At 45.3% G+C, this 19,207-nt stretch overlaps 1 protein-coding gene across 1 annotated transcript; it reads left to right on the top strand.

The window, feature by feature from the left end:
* Nucleotides 1-635: 635 nt before the first annotated feature.
* On the top strand, nt 636-18,786 carry LOC309359054 (2'-5'-oligoadenylate synthase 1-like). The gene is made up of 6 exons (XM_081892513.1): nt 636-1,029; nt 3,491-3,782; nt 4,105-4,280; nt 5,346-5,572; nt 8,133-8,280; nt 18,640-18,786. Exons 1-6 carry the CDS (start codon nt 847-849, stop codon nt 18,682-18,684), a joined length of 1,071 nt encoding a protein of 356 aa, XP_081748639.1. The 5' UTR covers nt 636-846; the 3' UTR covers nt 18,685-18,786.
* Nucleotides 18,787-19,207: the final 421 nt, after the last annotated feature.

The raw sequence follows: 19,207 nt of genomic DNA on the forward strand, positions 1-19,207 counted from the left end.
GACTTAATCAACGTGAGCATATGACCCGCACTTACTGGGAATTCCTCGTTCATGGGGAAGAATTGCAATCCCTGATCCCCATCACGAATGGGGTTCAACGGGTTACCCACACCTGTCAGCATAGGGTAGACACACGCTGAGCCAGTCAGTGTAGCGCGCGTGCAGCCCCGGACATCCCAGGGCATTACAGACCTGTTATTGCTCAATCTCTGGTGGCTGAACACCACTTGTCCCTCTAAGAAGTTGGACGCCGACTGCTTGGGGGTCGCATAACTAGTTAGCATGCCAGAGTCTCGTTCGTTATCGGAATTACCGTAACCAGACAAATCGCTCCACCAACTAAGAACGGCCATGCACCACCACCCTTACTTGACCAGCGCACCGAAAAGTTTGAATTTCCACGTTTCAACGGAGGCTTGCATTTCAGTTTGCATCTGGTTTTGAATGGAAGAAATTTCCCTTTAACTCAGAGAGAGAGAGAGAGAGAGAGAGAGTTTGCCTTTAACAAATCAACGTTTCTGCCCTATCCCTGCAGGAGCCGCCCAGAGTGACTGGGGAGGCCGGGCCAGATGTGTGGGGTATAAGTAATAAATTATTGTTATTATAAGAGCCTTAGGGAAATGACTCTCCTGCATTCTGTTCTGATCCTGTTTATGCTAAGATTAAAGCCGCTGTTTTGAGCAAAGTGAAACTTAAGGAAACGAAACTGAACAGGGCAGAGCAGAGCAAATACCGATAAGACAATAGACAGCGGTAAAAAGCAGGCATTTCCTTCTTTATTGCCAGCAGAGGTGAAAGCAGACTCAGAAGCTGCTGGATCGTCTCTCCTGCCTCAACCCCTCTACCATGGACCTCCTCTACAGGTGTGGACCAAAAGAACTCGATAATTTCATCTTTCAGAATCTCCAGCCCAATGGGGAATTTAATGAGCAGGTGCGCAAGGCCATCGACATCATCTGTGAATTCCTGAAATCCACTTGCTTCAGGGATTTCACCCCTCCTCGACCCAAGGTGCTGAAGGTTGTCAAGGTCAGTGCCAGAGTCTGGGTGCTAAGAAAGAACGGTGTGGGCAGGTTCAAAGAGAGCGCGATGGGAGTGGGGAAGAGAACGAGAGTGTAGATTGTTAAGGTTGTAGATTGTAGGTTGCAGCTCTGTGATGGGTAAGCTAGAGTTCCCAGAATTCTTTCGGTTGTACACAGAGCTGCTAAGTGACTCTCTTATTAAGGCGGGTAGAGGGTCCTCTTGGTAGCTCCACCATCCTCAGAAGGGAGCCCAGGAGAGGACATTTCCTGAGCTGGGGAATTCCTTCCCCACAGAAGTGCCCTTTATGAGTTTTCCAAATTAATACAAATCAAACCAAATTTATTTAATTTAACACAATTAACACAATCTAGACAATTAATTGGTTAAATGTTGTAGCCCTTTCATGAATCAAGACGGAGGACCCAAGATGTTACAGTGGTACCTCGGGTTATATATGCTTCAGGTTACATACGCTTCAGGTTACACACTCCGCTAACCCAGAAATAGTGCTTCAGGTTAAGAACTTTGCTTCAGGATAAGAACAGAAATTGGGCTCCGGCGGCGCGGCAGCTAAAGTGGTGCTTCAGGTTAAGAACAGTTTCAGGTTAAGAACGGACCTCTGGAACAAATTAAGTACTTAACCTGAGGTACCACTATATAACAACGTGAGTCACAAATCCCAAAATCTCCACTTGCGGAGCCAGAATGGGTGGGACCCACTCCCAGTTGGTGACACATTGGCAGAGCAAGCCTAATCTGTAGATAAACACTTAAATGACAGTGAGTGAGTCTCCACTGAGCCCAGCTCCGACAGTGGATGGAAATTTAAGGGAGATATGAGGGCCACTCTATGTGGCTCTTGGAACTTCCCCCAGAGTTTAGCTTACATTCGAGTAGGACCCTAGCAGAGACACAGGCCCGACTGGCATGTTCTCTCCCTCCTGGTTGATCGTTCAGGTGCTTCAAAAGCTTTCTTCAGCCTGAACATCACAGCAACCGATGCCAACAGACACCAGCACACTTAGGGATCTGCAGAGTGTTCGCAGTTTGCGTAACAGACCTCATCAACTCAGCATTTTGGCTAATCTACTTTATTTACATAAAACACTCACACGGAACACAGCAACATGGCTCCCCCTCTCTCTAGCATCAGACTGCAAAGAGAAAAAAGAAAAAAGAACAAAGGACAATAGTCCCACTTCACAGAACACAGTAACAAAAACGTCCTGTCTCCGTCACTTCCCACTGTGGAGTCAAAACATACACCATCATGGGAAAGACAAAAACCCAATGACTGCAATCATGGAGCAGGAATTCTAACAAACATTCCCCTTGCTGGGATGCATCCTTGAACTCTGACCATCCCTTTCACTTGCCTCAATGCAGGACAGAGAGAGGTGTGCGCAGGAGCTTGCCTTACCTGCAAAGCTACCACCTGCATTGGGTTGCCCTGCCCACTTTTGCCCCTGGACCCGCCCACTACTGTCTTGCAGTCCCAGAATGGAAGGTGTCTAATGGGTAGGACAGTGCATAGCCTCCCCCACCCCATTGAATCTGCCCCATGTCTCCCATGCCCCACTCAAGCAAACCTACACCCTGCACGGACCCAGGATTCCCCCATTCTGAATTGAGTCTGGAATTAGTTTGCCCATGAAGAGTCTCCTCCTCTACAGGGAGGCATTAGAGTCGGGTGGCATCAGGCTCCTACCTTCTCCTGGGAAGTTAGGTAGGTTGCGGCCATTTTGGGGGGAGAGGCGGAACCTGATGCATGCCCCTCCTTCCTTCCTGATGCTCCACTCCCTGGCAACCCCAAACCTCTCGAGGTCATTCAATCCAAACTGCAGCGATCTGTGGTTGTCTGAACCTGGCTCAGCTGATTCATGCCTTGGATGACTCAGGCGCAGTGGCGGAGATTCATGCTCCGGCAGGAGAGCAGAGAGCAGGCGTGGGCGTGGCTGGCACACGTCCTGGGGGGCATGGTGTGAGTCCTGGGGGTGTGCTGCCTGCAGGGGCATGGTATGCGTCCTGGGGGTGTGGTGTGCCACCTGCAGGGACATGGCGCGCATCCTGGGGGAGTGCCGCCTGCAGGAGCGTGGTGCCCAGTACAGGGGGGGGAGCCGCGATGGCACCCCACTGGCATCGTGCCGCTGGGTGTGGTACGCTCCCCCCGCACCCCTCTTCCTCCGCCAGTGCTCAGGCATACAGCCCTAGCAATGGGATGGAGGATTTCGAAGTGTAGTTGCCCCCACACAAAAGCCTGATTCCAATATCTGTGTATCACAGAGGGTTAGAGTAGATGACCCTTTGACTCCCTCCCAACTCTAGAATTCTATGATTGATTGATACGTGTGAAATTGACACAAGCTAGAAATTGACCTGCCTAGAATCAGCAGCCCCTGGTACTCATTCGTCAGGGTGCAGGGAAACAAGGATATTCTACGAGGCATCATTGGATTTCCCTCCCTAGGGTGGCTCATCTGGCAAAGGCACAGCTCTGAAAGGGGGATCGGATGCGGACCTTGTGCTGTTCCTTGACATCTTCAATGGCTACAAAGACCAGGAGAGAGACAGGTGGTTTATCATCCAGGAGATTGAGAAGAGGCTCAAGCAATGCCGGGAACGAATACGGAGTGATATAGAAGTACGGATTGAAAAACCAAAGTGGGATAACCCACGGGTGCTCAGCTTCCAGCTTCGTTCTGGTGATTTCACAGAGGAGTACATTGATTTTGATGTCCTGCCGGCCTTTGATGCTCTCGGTAAGTCCACTTGCCTAGGCCCCACTCACACCACCTATTGATAGCACTGTGAGCAGTCATGGCTCCCCCCAAGGAATCATGGGAACTGTAGTTTATTAAGGGCACTGAGAGTTGCCAGAAGCCCCTCTAATCCCCTCATGGGACTACCATTCCCAGAGCGGTTTAGCAGTCAATCCCTCGTCACAGGGAACAGTGGGAATTGTAGTTCTGCAAGGAGGGATGGGGGCCACAGCACCCTTAACAAACTACAGTTCTCAGGAAGGGAAGCCATAGCTGTTCTTTCTCCTTGTACCTGTGACTCCGCTTTTGTTTTGAAAAACAGGTCACTACAGGGGTGGCATGCCTGACCCCCAGGTATACATCAGACTGATTGACAGCAGCAGAGGCCAAGGGGGTCAGTTCTCTCCCTGCTTCACCGAGCTGCAGAAAGACTTCATCAGGGATCGCCCTACCAAACTGAAAAGTCTCATCCGTCTGGTGAAATACTGGTACAAACAGGTACACACACACAACAAACATTTGAATTTCGGATCACGTGTGAATTCAGATTAAAAGCCTATTACTGGAAACCCAGTGAGTGTACAGTAAATGGGAGAATGGGCACAACCCAAGAGTAATAATGAGTACAAACTCTAAAAATCAGAATTCGGTTTAGAAACCTGCTGGAAAGAAAAGGTCTTCAGTGAAGTGTCAGGACCAGCAATCAGAGACGATGAGAATTATAGTCCCAAAACAGCTGAAGACTCAAATTTGGGAAACCCTGTTCCAAAGGAAAGCATTTTGGAACACTGAAAATGCCAGGTTCTTTAGTTTCAAGAGAACAGGGTGCAAGTTCTGTTATGTACAATGGAACTTCATATCAAACACAATTTAAGTCTTTCCAAAAGGGGATTTTGGAGCACTCCAAATCATTTGCCCATCTATGTGTACAGAAAATAGTAAAACATAAAGGGACCCCTGACCATTAGGTCCAGTCGTGACCATCTCTGGGGTTGCGGCGCTCATCTCGCTTTATTGGCCGAGGTCATGCAGCTTCCGGGTCATGTGGCCAGCATGACTAAGCCGCTTCTGGTGAACCAGAGCAGCGCACGGAAACGCCGTTTACCTTCCTGCCAGAGCGGTACCTATTTATCTACTTGCACTTTGGCGTGCTTTCGAACTGCTAGGTTGGCAGGAGCAGGGACCGAACAACGGGAGCTCACCCCGTCGCGGAGATTCAAACCGCTGACCTTCTGATCAGCAAGCCCTAGGCTCTGTGGTTTAACTCACAGCGCCACCCACATCCCTACAGAAAATAGTAAATCTAGCCAAAAGGCAACACCTGGAGATCTGCACCGATAACTTTGATGCATCCCTAATTATTATTATTATTATTAGTGTATAAGTATAAGATGGTTGCATAATCTTAGAAGGGGGCATGGCTGTGAATTCTGGTCTTAAGTTGTCAGGTACTGCCAGTCTGTATATCCCACTCCATTGCCTGATCCTTTCATATTCTTCCATTGGTGCTATCCATTGTATTTCTGTGGGTTATACTTAATATGTTCTCCCATGTAACTGTAGCTGCCAAAATTGCAATCGAAGCCCCCAAAGTATGCACTCGAGTTGCTGGCTGTCTACGCCTGGGAACAAGACGGTGAGAGGACTTATTTCGACATGGCGGAAGGTTTCCGGACGGTCCTTTGGCTCATCCAACAGTACAAAAACCTCTGCATCTTTTGGACAAAGTACTATGACTTTCAGAATGAGACTCTCAAGCAATACCTGCATAATCAACTCCGGAAACCCAGGTCAGTATTCTCTGTGCCTCTCTCTTAGGCGCTGCCATTTTGCAGGTGAAAATAGGGAACCTCTTATGGACTAGTAACCCCTCCTATTCCTGCACCATGGATCAAATAATAGCAACTCCTCCATCTATATTTCCCAACTTTACATCCTTCCCCATAGAGTTTTCCTGCCTAGAGAGAGTTTTTCGGACAAATCTGTTGTAGGTTTAAAGTGAGAGTTGAAATCCTGAGAAGAGTGGTTCTCTGAGAGATGCAGCAGATCTCTAGGGTTGCCATATTTCGAAGAGCAAAAAAGACGACACATTTGCCAACTTCTAGTTTTAACTACAGAGCCTAGGACTTGCTGATCAGAAGGTCGGCGGTTCGAATCCCCATGATGGGGTGAGCTCCCGTTGCTCAGTCCCAGCTCCTGCCAACCTAGCAGTTTGAAAGCACACCAGTGCAAGTAGATAAATAGGTACCGCTCCGGTTGGAAGGTAAAAGGCGTTTCCGTGCTCTGCTCTGGTTCGCCAGAAGCGGCTTAGTATTACTGGCCACATGACCTGGAAGCTGTACGCCGGCTCCCTCGGCCAATAAAGCGAGATGAGCGCTGCAACCCCAGAGTTGGTCACGACTGGACCTAATGGTCAGGGGTCCCTTTACCTTTACCTTTACTTTTAACTATGGATCACTATGAGGACTCTACCCATGAAAAGGAGGATGTATCCTGGAAATAGAGGACATATGGCAACCCTATTTCAAACACAGGGCTGATCCCACTACAGAAGCAAAGTGGGTGTCCACTCAGGGCCGGCTTTGCCAACTTGGTGCACTCCAGATCAACCTGGCTGATGGGAGTCACAGTCCAAAATGGCTGTGCTGGCTGGGGCTGATGGAAGTTGAAAAACACCTGAATGACCTGCCTTAGGGGTCAGTCACATGTATTGTGTATCGATTAATTCTCCCAGGTCTGAGATCAATTTCTCTTTCGCAGTTGTGCCTTAGGAAACCTGATCTTACCCACTGAATCAGATGCCCTGTAAGCCAAATCTATCTTCGGATTTTCTGCACGTCTGTTAAGATCTGATTCAGTGAGTAAGATCTGAGTTTTGCAAGATGCAGCTTGTGGAACAAAGAGAGAAGCAATTGAACCCAGTGTAACCAATTTATCTACAATATAATCAAAATACAGTGGTACCTTGGTTCTCAAACTTAATCCGTTCCAGAAGTCTGTTCCAAAACCAAAGCGTTCCAAAACCAAGGTGCACTTTCCCATAGAAAGTAATGCAAAATTGATTAATCTGTTCCAGACTTTTAAAAACAACCCCTAAAACAAAAATTTAACATGAATTCTACTATCTAACGGGACCATTGATCCATAACATGAAAGCAATAAACAATGTACTGCAGTCACACAGTCAATCAGTAGCTGAACTGGGTTCCACACAGTCACAAAAATAAAAAAGCTGCAAAAACACAAAATAAATAGCAAAAACAGACAGCCCTCAGCATAACACTCAAAACAGAAGGGTGGCACTCAAATCAGAAGTGTAACACTCAAAACGGAGCATGTTTGGCTTCTGAGAAAGTTTGCAAACCTGAACACGTACTTCTGGTTTTGCACTGTTTGGGTTCCAAGTTGTTTGAGTACCAAGGCATTTGAGAACCAAGGTAAAAGTAAAGGGACCCCTGAATGTTAGATCCAGTTGCAGACGACTCTGGGGTTGTGGCGCTCATCTCGCTTTATTGGCCGAGGGAGCCGGCGTACAGCTTCCGGGTCATGTGGCCAGCAGGACTAAGCCGCTTCTGGCGAACCAGAGCAGCGCACGGAAATGCCATTTACCTTCCTGCCGGAGCGGTACCTATTTATCTACTTGCACTTTGACGTGCTTTCCAACTGCTAGGTTGGCAGGAGCAGGGACCGAGCAACAGGAGCTCACCCCGTCATGGGGATTTGAACCGCCAACCTTCTGATTGGCAAACCCTAGGCTCTGTGGTTTAGACCACAGCTAACAAAACTGGGAATGAGCCCTTTCTGATTGTGCTTGAAAATCTGCAAATCCCTAGGCTGGGGTTGCTAATCCTTTTCTGTTGGTGGGGTCACATGCTTTGTGAGGTCTACATGCTGCAGTGGGTGTGGCTAGAGTGGGTGTGGCTTATTGGGACTAGTTGGGCAAAAGGCAGGGAGGCCAACAGTAGGTGGCGCCAGAGCTCAGAACAAGCAGAGTCAGAAAATAGACATGGTGAAAGCAAACCTTGCCTTCCCACACTCTCAAACCCATGAATACACAGGCGCATCACAAACAAACAAACGAGCATATATGCAGCAGATCTTCAGTCTGGGCTTCTATTCAAATACAGACCATAACAGTGGTGGTGAGAGGTGAGGAGAGGTATCTTTATTCAGAGCTGGTGATTCCTCATCTCCTGATACTTCTGGCTTCCCACAACCACCATGAGTGGGTTTGGAGGGGGAGTCTATACTCCCAAAAAATCGCTTGGTGGGAGGTGGGCCTGGTTTTTAGGCTAGGGTTCTTTCGCTCCTTCCTGAGGCTAATGAATCTTTCCTGTCCCTGTATTTTAGGCCTGTCATTCTTGACCCAGCAGATCCAACCGGGAACGTAGGAGAGGGGAAACGCTGGGATCTACTCGCAGAAAAGGCCGCGGAGTGTGCTAGGCAGGAATGCTTCAGGAAATCCGATGGCTCCATGGTTCAACCCTGGAATGTGCCGGTGAGGGCAGCATAGAATCATAGTATTGTAGTATTATAAGAAAAACTGTTCCCTTTCCCTTATGGGTTATCCAAGAGGCCGTATAGAGTCCTTAAGTGGGTTCCCTATCAGTAGGAGAAAATAGCAGAGGCCAACCAGAGTATATTGAGAAGCAAAGTGGCTAGTAAGCCTGATCTTTATTAAACTGTTGCAACAGGGTCTTCACTCACCACACGCAGGAGAGAGAGAGAACCCTGAACAATGGTGCGCGAGCCCTTATATAGACTTTTGAAATTGCCCACCCTGTAGCCCAAGACACACACCCCATACATCATACATACCGTATTTTTCGCACCATAGGGCGCACCTGACCATAGGGCGCACCTAGTTTTTAGAGGAGGAAAATACAGAAAAAAATATTCTGAATCAAATGTTGCACTAAACTATTTAAAGCAGCAAAGCGGGTGGCTCCTGTCCGCTTTGCTGCTTTAAATCGAGCCTCAGAGGAGGGTAGGAAGGGGAACCATGGCTTATCTAAGTCCAGTTAATAATGCTGAGCCTGACTTATGGCCATCGAGATTAGCCTGGCCGTCTCAGTGGAAATCTGGGGTGGACTTTCAGTGGTCAAAGTGTGGTTGTGTCTTCCTGCCCGGCATCTATTTCCTGCCGTCTTTCCCCCCTGCACCCTGCTTCGAGGGAAGGAAGTGGAGCCATGGATCCTCTGCTTGCAACTGCAGTGGATTCCCTCCACTTTGAAGCAGGAAAGTGGGAGCGGAGCTGCTTACACGAGTATAAGCTGCTCCCCTCCCACTTTGCTGCTTCAAAGGGAGCCCAGGAGGAGGGAATCCGCTGCAGCCAAAAGAAGTGGAGGATCCATGGTCCCTTTCCTTCCCTCCTCCGTGATTGCTTTGAAGCAGGAAAGCAGGAGAGGAGCTGCTTACACAAGTGTAAGCTGCTCCCCTCCTACTTTGCTGCTTCAAAGGGAGCCCGGGAGGAGGGAATCCATTGCATTCGCTAGCAGTGGAGGATCCATGGTCCCCTTCCTTCCCTCCTCTGTAGTTGCTTTGAAGCAGGCAAGTGGGAGAGGAGCTGCTTACACGAGTGTAAGCTGCTCCCCTCCCATATTGCTGCTTCAAAGGGAGCCCAGGAGGAGGGAATCTGCTGCAGCTTCCCCCACCTCCCGCAGAAACCGCACGCTCTTTAAAGGGGCTGTGCGGCTTCTCCTGGCTTTTCTGGGAGGTGGGGGGATTCCCCCACCTCGTAGAAAAGCCTGCAGGAGCTGCGCAGCCTTTAAAGAGGGCGTCGCTTTTGGGGGCTTTTCCCCGAGGAGGGAGAAGGGACTGATGCGGCCAGTCAGTCCCTTCTCCCTCCTGGGGAAAAGCCCGCAAGAGCGCACGGAGCTTGTGTGCCGCTCTTGGGGGCTTTTCCCGCCTGCCTCCCCCCTGCATTCGCTCCATAGGACGCACACACATTTCCCCTTGCTTTTTAGGAGGGAAAAAGTGTGTCCTATGGTGCGAAAAATACGGTACATCACAGAAGGAGGCGGTCTCCAGCAGAAATCCTGTCTGCCAGGATACCTGATAATGGTCACTTGATTGCATTACCTGGGCAGCCTGGCCATTCTTTCGTGATGGTTCATACTTTAGTTCCTGAATCCAGGCCACAGGCTCACCCTATTCATACACAAATACGCACTTAAGACAGGATTTATAACTGAAAAGACAATGGGAAGGCTTTCCCCATTGGCCTCCCTTACTGCAGAGGAATATTTGAGGTCATTGGGAGAGTCAAAATGGCTTGCTCTCCTGTACTATTTCAGACACATGGTTCATATATTTAGATATGTGTGCATTTATGAATATTTATTTTATATTTGAGACCTTAAAATTATTATAACAGTAGAGTTGGAAGGGACCCCAAGCCAACCATCTAGTCCAGCGGTTCTCAACCTGTTGGTCCCCAGATTTTGTTGGACTACAACTCCCATCATCCCTGACCACTGGTCATGCTGGCTAGGAATGATGGGAGTTGTAGTCCAACAAAATCTGGGGACCCACAGGTTGAGAAACACTGATCTAGTCCAACCCCCTGCAATGCAGGAATAATCCCTGACAGTTGGTCATCCAACCGCTGTTTAAAAACCTCCATTGAAGGAGAGCCCAACACCTTTCGAAGGATTTCGTTTCACTGTCCAACAGCTCTGATCCTTAGAAAGTTCTTCCTAAACTTGAGTTGGAATATCCTTGTCATTTGTTGTTGTTTTTTTAAATATTTTTTTATTAAGGTTTTTTCATACCAATACATATTTAACAAACAAAATAATTTTTATAACATCTTTTCATTCTACTGTGGACTTCCTCACGCCTCCTGCTTCCACTTGCATGATTTAAAAAAAAATTTTTCCAAGCAAATTATCATCTTATTTATAATCTTAAATCCAATATTTAGATTAAACTCAGATATGAGATTGTAATTTAATGGTAGACAGTTATTTCTGCTCTGGCTTCTTTGTTAAGATTCAACCAAATTACAATACTTTTGTAAATAAATCTTGAATTTCTTCCAGTCTTCTCCAACCCTCTCCTCTCCCAGGTCACGGATTCTGCCAGTCATCTCGGCTAATTGCATGTAGTCCATCAGCTGCATCTGCCATTCTTCCAGTGTGGGTAGATCTTGAGTTTTCCAGTTCTTAGCAATGAGTATCCTTGCTGCCGTTGTAGCATACATAAAAAATGTTCTGTCCTTCTTTAACACATTCTGACCGACAATGCCCAGAAGGAAGGCCTCTGGTTTCTTAGTAAAGGTATACTTAAACACCTTTTTTAACTCATTGTATATCATTTCCCAGAAGGCCTTCACTCTAGGGCAGGTCCACCAGAGGTGAAAGAATGTTCCTTCATTTTCCTTACATTTCCAACATTTATTATCAGACGAATGGTATATTTTAGCCAATTTCACTGGGGTCATGTACCATCTATATATCATTTTCATTACATTTTCCTTCAGAGCATTACATGCGGTGAAGTTCAGCCCAGTGGTCCACAACCTTTCCCAATCCCCAAACATAATGTTATGCCCAATATCCTGAGCCCACTTTATCATAGCCGATTTAACCATTTCGTCTTGTGTGTTCCATTTCAACAGCAAGTTATACATTTTTGAAAGCACCTTGGTCTTAGGTTCTAACAGTTCTGTTTCCAATTTCGATTTCTCCACCTGGAATCCTAACTTTTTATCATTCTTAAACACTTCTTTAATCTGAGCATAGTGTAACCAGTCTCGCACTTTATCTTTCATTTTCTCTAAACTCTGCAATTTCCAGTTGTCTCCGTCTCTTTCTAATATTTCCCAATATTTTGGCCAGTTGGCCTCCATATTAGGTCTTTTTCGGGCCTTAGCCTCCAAGGGTGACAGCCACCTCGGGGTTTTGTTCTCCAATAAGTCTTTGTATTTTGTCCAGACATTAAATATTGCTTTTCTGACAATATGGTTCTTAAAGGCCTTGTTTATCTTAACCTTATCATACCATAAATATGCATGCCACCCAAATGCGTTGTTAAAACCTTCCAGATCCAACACATCCGTGTCCTCAAGAAGTAGCCAATCTTTTAGCCAGCAAAAAGCTGCGGCTTCATAATACAACTTTAAGTCTGGCAGGGCAAAGCCCCCTCTTTCTTTCGCATCCGTTAATATCTTAAACTTAATTCTGGGCTTTTTGCCCTGCCAGACAAATTTAGAGATGTCTTTCTGCCACTTCCGGAAGCACTCCGTCTTGTCTACAATCTGCAATGTCTGAAACAAAAACAACATTTTTGGCAATACATTCATCTTAATGGCAGCTATTCGGCCTAGCAATGAAAGTTTTAATTTTGACCAGCTATCCAAGTCTCTCTTAATTTCAGACCAACATTTTTCATAGTTATCTTTGAATAGACTCAGATTTTTTGCTGTTATGTTCACCCCTAGGTATTTCACTTTCTTAACCACAGTTAACTCTGTCTCTCTCTGAAACCGTTCTGACTCAATATCTGTCAAGTTTTTTCCCAACACCTTAGTTTTTTGTTTATTTAGTTTAAATCCCGCCACCCGACCAAAGTCTTGAATCAGTTGTAATACTCTTTTCGTACTAGATTCTGGCTCCTGTAATGTCAAAACTAAGTCATCTGCAAACGCTTTAAGTTTATATTGTTTCGCTCCGACCTGTATCCCTTCCACCAGCCGGTCCCCTCTAATCATGTTCAGGAGCACTTCCAGGACCGAAATAAATAGTAACGGGGAAATCGGGCAGCCTTGTCGTGTTCCTTTTTCAATTTTAAACTCTTCTGTAACCACATTGTTAACTATCAATTTAGCCTTTTGTTCTGAATATATTGCATCAATCCCATTCTCAAACCCCCGACCCACTCCCATTTCTTTTAAATTCCCCTTCATGAACTTCCAGGATATGTTGTCAAAGGCCTTCTCCGCATCTATAAAAATTAAAACTGCTTTAGTGTTTATGTCTGTTTGTAGAAGTTCCAATATATCTATAATGTTCCTTGTATTGGCAGACATATGTCTACCTGGGAGAAAGCCTGCCTGGTCTTTATGAATTACTTTGTTTAGAACCCTCTTGAATCTACTTGCCAAAACGTCTGCAAATATTTTGTAATCCACATTTAAAAGGGAGATGGGACGGTAGTTCTTAAGTTGTGTCTTTTCACTTTCGGATTTTGGTATCAATGTGATGAAAGCTTCCTTCCACGATTCCGGCGCCTTCTTCCCCTCCATAATTTCATTGCTGACCTCCATCAATGGTTGTATGAGATAGTCTTTCAGTGTCTTATAATACATGGAGGTCAACCCGTCTGGTCCTGGCGATTTGCCCTGTTTCATGTTCTGGATGGCCTGCTCAATCTCTTGTCGTGTTATTTTGCCATTTAGGATTGTTCTGTTTTCTTCTGACAACTTTGCTAGTCCATTTGTCTCCAAAAATTGTTTAATCTCAGTTTCATCTTGTGGCCCTTGGGTATATAACTTTTTGAAATATCTCTGGAAACACTTTCTAATCTCTCCGGGGTTCTGGATACTTCTTCCTTCAATCTCTAAATTTGTCACTGTATTTAACTTTTGTCTCCTCTTCAACTGCCAGGCTAGCAGTTTTCCACATTTATTAGCCGATTCAAAAGTTTTTTGTTTCATTAATTTAATTTTCCATTCTATTTCCTGGTTTATCAGTTTAGAATATTGTGCTTGGTGAAGTTTAATTTCTCTCAGAATCGGCTGAGACTTCGGGTTGGATCTTAACTTCTTCTCTAACTCCTTAATTTTTTCCAGAATTTTATCTTTCCTTTCCTTTTGTTTCCTTTTCTTTACAGTATTCTGTTGTATCAAGAACCCCCTCATCACGGCCTTGCTTGCGTCCCAGATAGTTCTTTTTTCCACTGTAGTGTTCATGTTGATCTCAAAGTAGTCCTTTAAAACTTTTTGGGCCTTCTTGGTAATCTCCTGATCTCTAAACAGGCCATCATTCATCTTCCATCTGAAGGAACCGGTTGGGATCAATGTCATGTCCATTCTCAGTGCGTTATGGTCGGAGCATGTCTTTGGGCAGATTTCCACCTTTCTAATCTTAGGTGCCAGACCTCTAGTTATCCATATTTGGTCGATTCTTGTCCAGGTCAGTTGGGCTTCAGAGAAAAATGTTCCTTCCCTTCCCAGGGGGTTTCTCACTCTCCAAATATCAATCCAATCCATATTGTCTGTCATTTCGAAGAAGGTCTTTGGTAGTCTCCCATCTTTGGTAATGTTTTGGTTCTGTGACTTATCCATGTTAGTTGATACAACTCCATTCATATCTCCCATCATAATGATGTTGTTGTAGTCCAGATAATCCAGCATGGTCTCATGCAATTTCTTGTAAAATTCCGATTTCCCTTCGTTTGGAGCATAAATTCCTAATATCAAAATTTTTTCACCTTGGTATTGTATTTCTATTGCCAAAATTCTTCCATGTTCGTCTTTAAACAGAAATTTAGGTGAAAGGCTCTCTTTTGCATAAATCACCACACCTCTCTTTTTTACTGTGTCCGAAGATATAAATTCCTGACCAAGTCTTTTATTTATTAGCACTTTTCTGTGGAGCCTAATCACGTGTGTTTCTTGTAAACAGATAATGTCCAATTGTTCCTTTTTTAATATGTGAAAGATTTTTCTCCTTTTTTCTGGAATGTTGCAGCCATTTATGTTCCAACTCAAAAGTTGCAGAGACATCCTGGATAAATCTGGTTATTCTTGCTGTGGAGGCACCTTATTCTCCGGTTCTTGAGGATCCGAGGGTGCAGGTTCCCCTGAAGGTTCAGGCCCTGGAGGTAATCCAAGTCCTTTGTGAAGATCTTCTCTGTGTGCCGCCAAAAACTTATCTCTGTCCTCCAGTGTTCTAATTTTGATCTTCCTCCCTCTAAAAGTAAACGATAATCCTTGCGGGAACTCCCACCTGAAGATAATAGAGTTACTCCTTAGCAATTTTACTAGTTCCGAGTAGTCAGATCTAAGATCCAACAGTTGTTTAGGAATGTCCTTGTAAATTTCAATTCTTTTGTCCAAAATGTCCAGTGACTTTCCGTAGTGCAGGCCCAAAATCTTGTCCCTTTCCTCCTTTGATCTCAGTATTATCAAACAATCTCTGGGCTTCTCTTTCCTTATAAGTCTTCCAAGCCTGAAAGCAGATACTATTTTGAAGTCTTTTTCTTCTAGGTTCCAGAACTTGGAAAATTCTTTAGTTAGGAACTCAGTTAAGTTGCCTTCTTCCACTTCTGGTATTGACCGTATCCTCAAGTTGGCCTCCCTGTTCCGAAGTTCTGTCATAGAGAAATAGATCTGATGTTCTCCTACTTGTTTGCTGAGTGGTCTTACTTCTTTTTCAAGCTGTCCCAGTCTTTGACTAGTGTCCTCAGCCAATTTCCGGTTTTCACCTACAGCCTCCTTCAACTCTCCAATAGATTGAACATTCTGTGCAACTTGTCCAGTTAGTCTATTCAAACTTTCTGTATTTTGATCAATTTTAGATGTTTGCTGATCAACCTTTCTGTCCAAAGCCTCCAATTTTTCAAAATTTTTCTCCAAAATAGAGCCACTTGCTCCTGAGGCCATATCTTCCAGTTGTAGTTCCTCAGTTTCTCCCTCCCCTGACCGTAACAGGGAAGCCGCTTCTACCTCAGGAGGCAAAGTAGAAGGCAAAGCAGGCACAGATGATCTACGCTGTGAGGCTGCAGATAAAGTTAAAGTTGTTTGTCTGGTTCTTCCCCTTTTTCTTGTTCCACTCATTCCAAAGTTATCTAAAGACCAAGGTCAAACTGAATTGTTCCCATGAGAAAGCAGCGGCCCAGATAGTAACAGTCAAACAGGAGCCCGGGAAAGAGAAAGTAAAACAATGTCACTGCTGTAGGTCCAAAATCCTCTAGGGGGAGCTTAAAATGTCTTAGGGAGGAAGTCAAATCCAGTTCAAATTGGTAAATCTAATTCAGTGTCCAAAGACCTCCACAAAGATAAATTTTAGCAGAGTTGATGCTTAAAACAAAACAATGTTTCCAATAGTGCTTAGACAGCAAATGTTTCAAAATAACAAGTTCAAACTCAGAGGGTTTCAAAGTTCAGATTCAAAGTATCCAAGTTTGCAGACTGACTGCTCAGTTGCTCAGGCAGCTCCAGCACCTGGGTTTCTTACTTTAATTTGTAATCCAATAGCTCAACAGAAGAAAGGTATTCTTGTCTCAATATAAATCCAAAAATCAGCCACTTAAAGTCCTTAATCCTCCCAGTAAAACAGTTTAAATAGGTGCCAGGTCAGTTAGTTAGAACGTTACTCTTTGTCTCCACTCCTCCTGCTCTTTGCTTTCAAGTTCAGTGTCAGCGGAAGACGGACTTCCTGTTTATCGTCACTCCGCTTTCAGCCAAATTCACAGTCTTAAGCCTTAAAATTTGTAGGGACCAAATTACTCACGGGTTGTTGCTTTCCAATTTTAGCAGTTTCAAGAAGAAAGGTCAGCGCTCACCGGCAACAGCAACGCGGCTTCACTCCGTTGATCGCGAAACGACCCACAGCGCCGCTACCCCCTCCGCGGTCCGGAGCCCCTTACGGGGTCCCTTCGACGTTTTGGGGGCTGCTTCTGGCGCCCGCCGGGTCTCAGGACCACAGGCTTCTGCCGCCTGTGGTTTTCCTGGATGGGTCCCCGCTTATCCTTGTCATTTGAATCCATTGGTTTGGTTCATACCCTCTGGAGCAGCAGAAAACAAGCCTTGCAGATATTTGAAGATGGCTCTCATATTTCAGTCTTCTCTCTGCCAGGCTAAACATACCCAACTCCCACAATCACTTTTCATAAGGTTGGCGTCCAGGCCCTTAAGGATTTTGGTTGCCCTTCTCTGCTCACATTCCAGCTTGTCAAGTCTGTGCTGGTGATATGTGGCCCCTAAGTGTGTCCCTCAAAGAGCAACCAGCTCTCACGGACTGAGATGACAGAATGTGTGATGTGGGTGACATTTGCTAGGGACAAAGGTAGCTGGAGTGTGTTTATTACCGGTAGGGCAGAAGGCAGGGAGGCCAACAGTAGGTGGCGCCCTAGCCAAGAACAGTCGGAGCCAGAAGCAACAATAGGTGGAGCCGACAAATTCTAAGCCTTGTCTCTATTATTTTTTCTGAGTCCTAGAAGGGCAACACTAATACTCAGTGAGGAGGAAGCTGGTGGGTGTGGCCACCCCTTGGACTGGTTGCAAGTAAGGAAGCAGGGAGTTGGTGGGGCAATGCCCTATTTGCCCTGATGGACTGACCTCTGCTAAGTGAGGAATGCAGTCCAGGTGAGCGCACTCAACAGAAACTCCAATCTATATTGTCTTGCATTTATGCAAGGTAAAGGTAAAGGGAACCCTGACCAGTCATGGCTGACTCTGGGGGCGTGACGCTCATCTCGCTTTATTGGCCAAGAGAGCCGGCATACAGCTTCCGGGTCATGTGGCCAGCATGACTAAGCCGCTTCTGGCGAACCAGAGCAGCGCACGGAAACACCGTTTACCTTCCCGCCGGAGTGGTACCTATTGATCTACTTGCACTTTGACGTGCTTTCGAACTGCTAGGTGGGCAGGAGCTGGGACCAAGCAACGGGAGCTCACTCCATCGTGGGGATTCGAACCGCCAACCTTCTGATCAACAAGTCCTAGGCTCTGTGGTTTAACCCACAGCGCCATCCACGTCCTTATTCCCAGCCCCAGGTTTAATCATCCTCCAAGCCCTCCCCTAATAAAAGCAATAGATGGGGGAAAGGATGCTTGCCCCTCAATTTATGTACACAGAAATGCTTTGTTTCCCCAATATCTCTTCTGAACAGAACTGGAATTTCTAGGGCCACATTCACACTGATGTAAACAAGCACCATGCATTTAAAGTGTTATGCATTTAAAGTGTTATGACACCGTTTTAAACAGTTTGTTGAGGTTGCTGGGAGATGAGGGGCCTCCAAACATATTTCCCTTCCTGAGCTGCTATTATTATTAATTAATTAATTAATAATAATAATAATAATAATAATAATAATAATAATAATAATTTCATTTCTATACAGTGGTACCTCAGGTTACATACGCTTCAGGTTACAGACTCCGCTAACCCAGAAATAGTGCTTCAGGTTAAGAACTTTGCTTCAGGATGCGAACAGAAATCGTGCTTCAGCGGCGCGGTGGCAGCAGGAGGCCCCATTAGCTAAAGTGGTGCTTCAGGTTAAGAACAGTTTCAAGTTAAGAACGGACCTCCGGAATGAATTAAGTACTTAACTCGAGGTACCACTGTACTGCTTTATATTTTAAAGAAAAATCACAAAGCGGTTTACAGCATATTAAACATCAATAAAACAACCCAGAATCAAACATTTCTGAAGGAAGTCAAATATAAAGTATGCAGTCAAAGCAACATAATTAACAGGAGACTAAAATACTATAATCTTAAAGATTTCAAAATAAAACATTACAAAGGAGGTCAACTGCAGAATACATATTTAAAACAAACAAAGTCAACAAAACAAAAAAATATTAAACATTTCAACAGAGCTCCCTGAGAAGAGGGGTTGACTATAAACCACTCTGGAATTGTGGCTCTGAGTGGAATAGGGGTTTTCTAACAGGTATTGGCATTTTTAACAAACTACAGCTCCCAGAATACTTTTGGAGGAAGCCAGGGCTACTTGAAGTGGTGTCACAGTGCTTCTAAATGGATGCTGTGACTGTTGCCTCTGTTAGGGTTGTTTATAATTTGGGCATACCTTGTGGATTCACCGGACAGGTCTCTGTTTGCGAGGTGTAGATTTCCAAAGCTCTGCTTGGAAACTACATTTTTGTTCATTTTCCTTCCAGCTGCAAGTGCCCTGGGAAGAGCCATACTCTTGCACCATACTCTGAGGAGACCCCTTCCAGCCTCGTCATAAGGTGAAGCACTCCGTGGATGTCTGAAGAGGCTTATATTGCTTTCCAAGCTATTGAAATAAAAAATTTAAGGTCTTATATATATAATAAATGTTCATAAATGTATCAATCTAGCATGTACATAAATATAAGGCATTATCAGATAACCTGGCAGACAGGAAAAACAACAGCATTCAAATTTCTGTTGTAGACCACCTTTTCTGTGCTGTAGGTATGATGTTTGTGGGGGGTGGTCTTGGGTTACACCTCTTCTGTGATGTATGTATGATGTATAGAGGGGTGGTCTTGAGCTCCAGGGCTCTATATAAGGGCAGGCACACCTTGGTTCTGGGTCCTCCTCCTTTCCTGCGTGTGAGGGGAGCACCCTGTTGCAACAGTTCAATAAAGATCAGGCTTACAAACTCCTTTGCTTCTCAATATTCTCTGATTGGCCTCTGTTATTTTCTCCTACCAATAGGGAACCCACTTAAGGACTCTATATGGGCTCTTGGATACCCCA

This window comes from Podarcis melisellensis, assembly GCF_964234715.1.
Source record: "Podarcis melisellensis genome assembly, chromosome: 16".
In the NCBI taxonomy this organism is placed as follows: domain Eukaryota; kingdom Metazoa; phylum Chordata; class Lepidosauria; order Squamata; family Lacertidae; genus Podarcis; species Podarcis melisellensis.

Bases quoted from the DNA above. Each gene is read 5' to 3' on its own strand.
- LOC309359054 (XM_081892513.1), top strand. From the start codon at position 847: ATGGACCTCCTCTACAGGTGTGGACCAAAAGAACTCGATAATTTCATC. The intron at 5,573-8,132 runs GTCAGTATTCTC...CCTGTATTTTAG, and splicing joins AATCAACTCCGGAAACCCAG to GCCTGTCATTCTTGACCCAG. The intron at 8,281-18,639 runs GTGAGGGCAGCA...TTTTCCTTCCAG, and splicing joins TTCAACCCTGGAATGTGCCG to CTGCAAGTGCCCTGGGAAGA.